Source organism: Berghia stephanieae, chromosome 3 (genome assembly GCF_034508935.2).
Source record: "Berghia stephanieae isolate SIO BIC M18660-M18661 chromosome 3, UCSD_Bste_1.3, whole genome shotgun sequence".
Taxonomy (NCBI): domain Eukaryota; kingdom Metazoa; phylum Mollusca; class Gastropoda; order Nudibranchia; family Aeolidiidae; genus Berghia; species Berghia stephanieae.
The window spans coordinates 8,380,268-8,390,267 of NC_088362.1; the positions used below are offsets into that span (position 1 = coordinate 8,380,268).

Here is a 10,000-nt window from a genome sequence, read left to right on the forward strand (position 1 = left end):
AAATGCAACCACTTGCAAGGTTCTCTTCCTTCCGTATTTATCAGCAGCCAAGCCAGCAATTGGAGAAGCGATCATTGATGCAAATATTCTCATGAACATCATTAGTCGAGGAATCAGAGATTTCCCACAGATAAGTCCCCATTCAGTGACTATCGTTGACACTTCTGGATTAAACTCTACATTTTCACACGAATCAAAGTCTTTGCACGAGCCTACAGTATACTTAAAAGTATTATTTGTGTAAGGCATGCCATTTGAGCTGTTGACAGAGATAGTTGTGTTGTCCAAACATTTCCAACCTGGGTTGTAGAGCCCATAGGCCATGAAATACAGAGAACTACTTACTGCAATCATAAGAATATTAAGAGCTGTCACAACAAGGATCTGAAAAAGTCCGCATCCACCCAAGTCATCCAGAAGTGCTTCGAAGTTAACGTTGTCTGGAGAAGAAAAAAAAACAGATTATTATTATTATTATTATTATTGTTATTGTTATTGTTATTATTATTATTATTATTATTATTATTAATATCATTATTACTATTACTATTAATATTAGTACTACTACTACTACTATTATCATTATTATTATCATTATTATTATCATTATTATTATCAATTATTATATTATTATTATTATTATTATTATTATTATATTATTATTTATTATTATCTTTATTATCATTGTTATTATTATTATTTATTATTATTATTATTATTATTATTATTATTATTATTATTATTATTATTATTATTATTATCATTGTTATTTTTATTATTATTATCATCAGTAGTAGTTAGTAGTAGTAGTAGTAGTAGTAAGTAGTAGTAGTAGTATAGTAGTAGTAGTAGTAGTAGTAGTAGTAGTAAGTAGTAGTAGTAGTAGTAAGTAGTAGTAGTAGTAGTAGTAATAGCAGCAGTAGTGGTCGTGGTAGTAGTAGTAGTAGTAGTAGTAGTAGTAGTAGTAGTAGTAGTAGTAGTAGTAGTAGTAGTGGTAGTAGTAGTAGTGGTAGTAGTAGTAGTAGTAGTAGTAGTAGTAGTAGTAGTAGTAGTAGTAGTAGTAGTAGTAGTAGTAGTAGTAGTAGTAATAGCAGCAGTAGTAGTATATTCTGTAAAACAAATATGGTGAGCTGGACAATCCCATTGCTGAACGTTTGCGAGGGTCTGATCTGCGACATTTTAAGCAGTCCAGTCTAAAGAGTAATCTGCAATCTAGGTTGTCCTGTCACATGATGAACATCACGTCAATAACTAATTTGTCACTGTCGAAAATAGTGATTTAACGATTCAGTTCGTCGACTAAAACAAACGGCTTCAAAATCTAATTTTAGTTTACCCACGTGTTCTCAATGGAGTGGCATATTCAGAATCGCGTTCCCATTTGCGTGGCTCGATCAAAGCAGAACAACGAGAAATGTTCTACACGTTCTTCCATTACCAGACGAAGGAACAGAAACGGAATTTTGCACAAGTCACTTCATTGAGTACATATGGGTCAATCTAAAGGTCAATCGAAAAAAAAATATATTTTGAAGCTCATCGTTGTGGTCAACGAACTGAATCGCTAAATCCCTAATGGGTTTGCTAGGAGAACGGGGTGACAGTGAATGATGAAGAGCGCTTGTTCTTTATCATTTACATATACATACATGTATCACCTTGAGAGCCATATTATAAAAGCGCACCTTGCAATGGGCAAAGACCAGGGCACACATAGCGGGCAGTGTCGCCCGATCGTCACAGCTAAGTGGTTTAGGCCATTGCTTCGGTCCTACTAATTGCCGTCCGGAGCCGTCCAGAGGTCATCTAAAGCATTCTCAAGCCATCCGGGGGCCCTCAGAGCTGTACAAAATTTTCCAGAAGTCGTTCGAAAGGGAGACCTTCCGAAAACTTCTCGTGCTGATATTTCTTTCAATCGGTAAAACTAATTGCCGTCCGGAGCCATCTGGAGACCTAGAGAAGCCGTCCGGCGGTCAAGCATTCTCAAGCCATCCGGAGGCCCTCAGAACTGTACAAAGCTGTAAAAATAAAAATTGTGACCCATCGTCTCAAACGGTATTATGTCGGGGTAAAACTGGTGTTTGTTCGGGTTTTTTTTTTTAAATGGGAACGGGGTTGTTATCTATCTTTTAAAATTACATCCATTTTCTTCAATTGAGGGATGTTAACCCAATTCAAATTTTATAATAAAGATACACTGAAATTTAGTTTTCAGTTGTACCCCAGGATATACACAATTGTAAACATGGAAAACATGCTATGATAAATAAGGAGTGAGAAAAAAAAGTTACCTTGTTTTTCCATGATGAGGGAAAATGGTTTTTCTTGTTCAGCACAGCCTTTAATCCGAATTCTGAAATTGCGAAATATATATATTTTTTAATCAAATGTTTTTTTCTATTAACATTTAATATGCACCACACGTTTTACTGAATTGTTTGAAAAGGTAAGACAAATATATTTTAAAAGTCAGTCACATTCGTCAGTACTCACGGATAATCATTTCGTATTTGAAAAGCCCACAAATCTGTCGAGTAGTAAAAGTCTAGCAATTCTGACAAAACTAATTTAGTTTTCAGGTGGGTGTATGACATTTGCGCACTCATGCCAAAAAAAACAGAAAACAAATATTACATTTGCGACAATATAGTGTTAACAATGTGATAAATTCCTTATTGTTATTACATTTGACGCAGCACTGTTAACAATGTGTCCTTATTGATATTACATTTGCGGCACTGTTAACAATGGCCCCTATTGATATTACATTTGCGGCACTGATTTTTATAACCAATACAGCGATATAAATATTATGTGAACTTTATTGAAGTATGATAAACTAACCACTATTTTCAATAAAATAAGACGTGAATACGTTCTTAGTAATTGTTGGATTGTTTTGGTAACCCCTTATTAATAATTACAAATCATAGCATATATAGAATGTGTTTACGTTGTCATGTATCTACAACATTGGTTTCATCATTGGTATAAAACGCATCTATGCAGTGAATTCTTTCCATTTGTCCATTTCACGATTAGAAGGATGTCTTCGAAATTTGAATAAAACAACTGAAGGCAAACTTGGCATTTCTCTCTTTCTTTATCGGTTAAAAAAATGTCCGCGACATCCAAAGAATTGGCAGTGCGTTAATAAATTCTGTAATATCATAATAACGCCTCTTTCCTCATTCATTTTTCAATAAAAATTCAACAAAATATCTAATGCGGCCTAATAATAATTATATATACTTTATTCATCCAAACAAATGGAAATTTGTTTACAGACGTGGCATGCAAAAAAATTTATAAACACAAAGTTGAGAATCGATTCTATATTCTATATGCAAATGCACAAAAATGTAAAATTATACAACCAAGAACCAATAGCAGCACTTTATATATCAATTTGATAAATTGAGATATGCATTACCTCTGGCCTTTAGTCCGAACTCTTGTGTGTGTATATTTAAAAGATAGTATTTAATTTAAATCACAGTTGCGTGTTAAAAATTCGAACAACGTGTGGCAAAAATGAATTAAGGTGACGTGTTGTCTTTGTTTTTATAGATATAAGGCGATGGCTCCTCATGGAGAACTTAATATATATGTTTCATGTAAACTCATTTGACAGTTCCAAGCTTGTAATGGACGAAGTATGAAACCTGTAAGATACTCTTTTAATTTTTTTTTTTTTTTTGACAGAAACAAAACGTTATCATCGACCAGATACTCATTTGACACACGTAAATAGGTTGTGAAAATGTGAGTAAAGAACCCTTTTCCAATGACTCAACTTTGCGGCGCCAACAGCTTGACTCGAACAAGTGACCTACTAATTAATCCGAGACGCATGTATCACTGTATAACAAAGCCGCACAGTACATCGACAGATGGTCAGAAAACAACCCTAAATTTTAAACAGAGGGAACGAAACTGACGTCACTCAGATCTTTGTTATTGTTTTTAGGCAGTCATTTTTATGATTACTTATCACGATATTATATCAGACTATAAGATATGAAGTGAGTAGAAAAGTGCTAGAAGACAATAGAGAATAAAAAATGTTTCGCGGCGGTGGTGGGGTTTGAACCTGCGACCTTATTGGTACGACAACTCCGCCTGGCAGGTGAGAGTGTGGCTCTACCGTGTGAGCTATCCACGAATACAAAAATATTCGTATCAAACCCAAGTCATTTTCTAGAGCTCTCTCTCACCCACTTCTGGAGACCGCCGGTTCGCTCGCACACAACCATCGCGAAGTTATTTACCAGCAGTTAAGCTTAATAGCCAATTTCTCAGCACAAACATATAACATAGAAACGATTGAGACATTGAGTGTGCTCCGGTATATGGGGTGAATTTTTAATTCAGAAAAGTGAGTGGAGCAGGCACTTATGTTGGTAACAAGAAGATATGAAGTGAGTAGAAAAGTACCAGAAGACAATAGAGAATAAACATTTTTCGCGGCGGTGGTGGGGTTTGAACCTGCGACCTTATTGGTACGACAACTCCGCCTGGCAGGTGAGAGCGTGGCTCTACCGTGTGAGCTATCCACGAATACAAAAATATTCGTATCAAACCCGAGTCATTTTCTAGAGCTCTCTCTCACCCACTTCTGGAGACCGCCGGTTCGCTCGCACACAACCATCGCGAAGTTATTTGACCAGCAGTTAAGCTTAATATCAGACTATAAACGTTTTAAGGTTACAAATAGATTTGTGTGTTGGTCATTTATATCAGCTTGGCGGATGATTTGAGTAGTTTAGCTTAGCACATAGCATCAATAGGGGGGACATGACATTGTCAGCGTCAGCCGCTTTGATTCATTAATTGGCTAATTATGTAAAGATTTGGCCAAATGTGACCCTTCGTCTTGAGCCGGTAGGATATCGGAGTGATTCGGGCGTTAGAAATTAAATTTTGAAACTTGAGCTTTTTATATATGCGCTATGTGATCTGGTGGTAGGACACTTGCATTCGGATCAGAAGGTCCTGAGTTCGAATCCCGAGTGGCGCGTAATTGAGTCCTTGAAAAGGCTCTTTACTCACATTCTCTCACCGTACTCGAGTATAAAATGAGCACCTGGTCGTTAACAAAGTTGTCTCTATCCGAAAAAAAACTGTAACATCGCTTTAGGCTCCTTCCGCACTAGGACAGGACTGTCCCAGGACGAATTTGTCCTGTACCACTGGAGAAAACTTCTATTCAAAAGGGGTACCGCACTAGGATAGGACTGTCCCAGGACGAATTTGTCCTGTCCCACTGGAGAAAACTTCTATTCAAAGGGGTACCGCACTAGGACAGGACTGTCCTGGGACACACCTTGCGTATCGCCTGCGCATTATCAGTATGGATGAAATAGAGGTTGCATGTGTATGCGCTTTACTGCTTTTAAAAAAATGGAAAGAGAAAACAATATTGAGTGCATCCTTTAATGACCCAAAGATTTCTCAAGGGTCAATTCCATAGACTCTATGGTGATCTTCGATCTTATCCTAAAATGTTTTCTTGGAATCACCTCACTTTACCCAGGTGCAAATGAGTACCAGTTCGCTGATGAAAGTAATCTTTGACAGACTAGCGTCCATTCAAGAGGATTATAGAAAGTCAGCATGGCTCGGCGGTATGGTCTTTGCTTCGTACCCGAAAAGTACCAGGTTCGATAACCCGCTGCTGCGCTGTGTGGTCTTGAGTAAGTCACCTCGCCCTAGCTCAATTTGCGGCGCTGCACTGCGGCTCACGCCTTGGTTATTCCAGTCTTCCCTTGGAATAGACCCTCGAGAAAAATTTCCCCTATGGGATGAATAAAGGGAATTATTTTTTTAAATTTTAATCTGTTATCTGTCTGCTCAACGCTACAGAAACATGGATAAGTTCCGGATTTATAAGCTTAGGAGGCAGGATGGCCGAATGGTTAGAGCGTTGTAATCTGGACTCAGAGGTTCGGTGTTCGATTCCGACCGAAGCCAAATTGTACTTCCCTAGAGCAAGAAAAGTAGGAGGTCACAACATAAATAATATAAGATACGCAGACGATACGGTACTCATTGCAACATCAGAAATCCAACTTCAAAAGATTGTTGACAAAGTGGTAGTAGATAGTGAAGCCAAGGGAATGGAAGTGAATATCACCAAAACGGAATGCATGGTAATACAGAAAAACCCCGAAAACAATAACACATGCAATATAACGATTCACGGCGAGCAACTTACCAACGTAGAAAGTTTTAAATACCTAGGTTCAATAGTGACAACAGATGGAAGATGTAACCGAGACATACGAGCAAGAATAACTCAAGCCAAACAGGCCTTCATGGACCTGGGAAACATTTTGAAAAACAAACAGATGTCGTTCGGGATTAGATTCCGAGTCTTGAAGTGCTACGTGTGGCCAATCTTGTTATACGGATGCGAAAGCTGGACTACAAATGAACATTGAAGCTTTTGAAATGTGGTGCTTGAGAAGGATGCAGAGAATATCGTATACTGCACACAAAACGAACGAAGAAGTGCTAAAACAAACATACCAACAAAGGAAACTAATGCCCTTAATAGCGGATCGACAACTATCCTTTTTCGGACACATAGTAAGGAAAGATAAGAATGAATACCTGGCAAGTTGTGGAAAAATACCTGGTAAACGCGCCCGGGGGAGACAAAGAAAAAAACTCATAGACCAACTGAAGGGCTTCACCAACCTAACAATCCAAGAGCTGTTTGAAAAAGCAAGAGACAGGGAGGAATGGAGAGAGATAATTCATGCAGTATCCGAAGCCTGGACCAGGCATGGAACCTAGAAGAAGAAGACTACTACTACTACTACTACTACTACTACTACTACTACTACTACTACTACTACTACTACTACTACTATACTACTACTACTTACTACTACTATACTACTACTACTACTACTACTACTACTACTACTACTACTAACCTACTAGACACACAACTACTACTACTACTACTACTACTACTACTACTACTACTACTACTACTACTACTACTACTACTACTACTCTTCTCTTTATTATATATGTCCCAGGACAGTCCTGTCCTAGTGCGGTACCCCCCTTAGAGAACGGTTAGTGGATATTGCACTACATAAAAGCTCAAGTTTCAAATTGAATTTTAGGTTGAATAGCTGATCAGATCTTTAAATTCTAATTTTTGACATTTTAAGAAACTTTGATTTACTGTAGTTAATGATCTTTATAAACTTAATTTAAATTTTATATTTTTGCTGACAATTCTTTTTTATATAGCATTTATATCAACGCGGCAAAACATAATATTGATTTGAGGCAAGGAAGTCTTTATATTATTGTTTAGTAGACTTTAGATTTGCTCAAAGCAAAGGGCTCCAAGCCATTTTAAAACTTAACTCACTCAATCCTAGAGATTTGTTGCGACTTTTCAAAATTGGAAAAAAATGTATTCAAAATGAGCATGTACATAGCGTTTTAATAAACTATATTATTATCATTCAAAGACTAGAAACTATCATTAACATATAAAAACTAAAACAATTAGCTTTGATACTACGCATATAATTTGTCTCAGAAAAAAAATAATAAATAGGCAAGGGGTAAAAGTATCCCGGATAAACTACGGACCTTCGGATATAGTTGGTGTTAGGGTTGAGTGAGTTAACGTAATAAGGGAAGTCTGTCATGATGATTTACCATTGTGATTTGCCTGGCCATGGCAGAAGGGCAATTTTGCCTTTTGAGACTGTCGAAGAAAGATCGAAGTAAGAAAGCCCAGATTCTATGTATTCTTGAATTTTTAAATTAAAAAAAAATATTTCCTTTAAAAAATTTTTTTTTTTTGCTAAATTTTACAAATTTGATGAAAGTACTAGCAAAGAGGTGAAAACGGAAAGTCTTTGGATTAATGAAACAGTACTGAGAGCAGGCTTCAGGCAGCCTCTGGCACTCTTAAAAATTTAATGCCGACATAATAGGAAGTCATACTTAAAGATTCAAGATAAGGATGACAGTTAACTTACCAAAGAGGTTCTTCTTTTATTCAATTTATTCGCTCACTGACATCCAACAGAACTAGTTTTCCACTTGACCCCTGGGTCAAGTCTTTATAAAAAGAAATAAAATAAAAAGTTTTCTTCAATTATAGATGGATTTGTATGTGAACAGACAACGTCTCGTTTCAAAATATTGGAGTAAAATAGATCTAATATTAATATAGACATGAGCTGAAACTGAAATACAAGTCGGTCTGATGGGGGTACCATCATGTATAAAACAAAAAGACCTTCAAATTCTTTCACATGAGCAATGAAAATAAATTACAATTATTCGAAAGTATAAATTATGTCAGAATCTTTGAAGAGATGATTTTCAACACCTGCTAAGTCGCGTTTCCATCATTCAGAGAAAACTACAAACAAAAATTATGTTTCATTCATTTAGTGATTTAAAGGGGACTATCAATGTCTCGTTTGTCTCATAGAACAATAACCAAGTTTCCTGCTGATTGAACTGAATGCAATTGAGAGTGTTCTCATATTCTATCTGGATGTGACTTAGTCTCATTTTATTATACTTTTCAAATTTATGACAGTGTTGTCAACATAGTGGTAATGTCATAGATCCAAACACGGGATCCAGTTGCCACGGCACACACATGATCTCGTATATATATATATATATATATATATATATATATATATATATATATAATAGAGAGAGAGAGAGAGAGAGAGAGAGAGAGAGAGATAGATAGATTGATAGATAGATAGATAGATAGATAGATAGATAGATCTTCTTCTTCTTCTTCTTCTTCTTCTTCTTCTTCTTCTTCTTCTTCTTCTTCTCCTCCATATCCCCTTTCTTCTTGTCATCTATTCTCTCCCCCCCCCCCCCTCTACAACCCCCCCCCCCCATTCTCCCCCTCCTCCTTCTACTACTACTGCTACGACTACTACTACTACTACTACTACTACTACTACTACTACTACTACTACTACTACTACTACTACTACTACTACTACTACTACTCTTCCTTCTCCTCCTTCTCCTCCCTTATTCTTCCGTTTCCACTATTCCTGGCTCTTCTCTTAATCTTGTCCAAACTCCAAATTTATATCTTCTTTCTTGTTTAATTTTACTCCATCCTACATTTCCCCTTTCCCACTCCCAATCTTACTTCGTATCGGTTCTTCACTTTTTTTTCTACATCTGTATATCATACCTTGATAATATTCCATAATTCCTTTTTAAGAATACAATTTTTGAGTCTCGATTCTCGAGCAAAGCAGCCGGTATTGATCTCGGGGGAAATTTTGTGTTGATGGTTTGACTCTCGCCTTTAGATCGGAAGGTCATGAGTTCGAGTCCAGCTCTGCGAGGCTCATTTTATGGTCCTAAGAAAAGGCTCTTTATTCACATTCACTCGCTTTAGTTAGGTGTAAAATGAGAGGCTGACCGTTAACAGCGTTGTCTTTATCGGGGAAAAAAAACCTTAATATCGCCTAACAGGTGTCATGTCTCCTACATGTTAAGGGTTGCTGTTGGCTATGGACCTCTTGTAAAACGCTTTGGGCATGCTTAGTTGATATAACGCTATACGCATATGTGTAAAAGTAACTTAACACTTGTTTTGAGTATTTCATTTGAGTTTTAAAAGACAAAATTGGGCAAAAATTATATCACAGAAATGAGCAATATCTTTAATATTTGTGGGCCAAATTTCATGCATAATCCTGTAAGTAACGTCGATCGAAAGAAAACAAGTTGGGTTGCTCTGCTTCGGTAATGAAGGAAAATTTTGACACATCAAAGTCAGTACTGCGTATGGACACCACAATTTCCAATCATTGCTCGGACAAGCCTCTCCATAGAATTTTATGTTATTTAAGGGGTTCATGTCATTTGCTGTGACGGTTTCTATTTTGATTCAACAATGTTCCAAATCTCCTAAGCATTCCTTGCGTGAAACTGTTGTTCCCTTCTAGGTGTTTTGAGGAGATCT

At 36.7% G+C, this 10,000-nt stretch overlaps 1 protein-coding gene across 1 annotated transcript in view; it reads right to left on the reverse strand.

Moving 5' to 3' along the window:
* Positions 1-10,000, reverse strand: part of LOC144969140 (solute carrier family 22 member 4-like) — a 14,771-nt gene that overhangs the window by 1,128 nt on the left and 3,643 nt on the right. Inside the window, exons 2-3 of the mRNA XM_078908249.1 lie at positions 2,292-2,353; positions 1-440 (exon numbers count right to left, since the gene is read on the reverse strand). The exon at positions 1-440 is cut by the window's left edge and continues 1,128 nt beyond it. Coding sequence (XP_078764375.1) covers positions 1-440; positions 2,292-2,304 — 453 coding nt within the window. The 5' untranslated portion in view covers positions 2,305-2,353. The remainder of the gene's footprint in view (positions 441-2,291; positions 2,354-10,000) is intronic.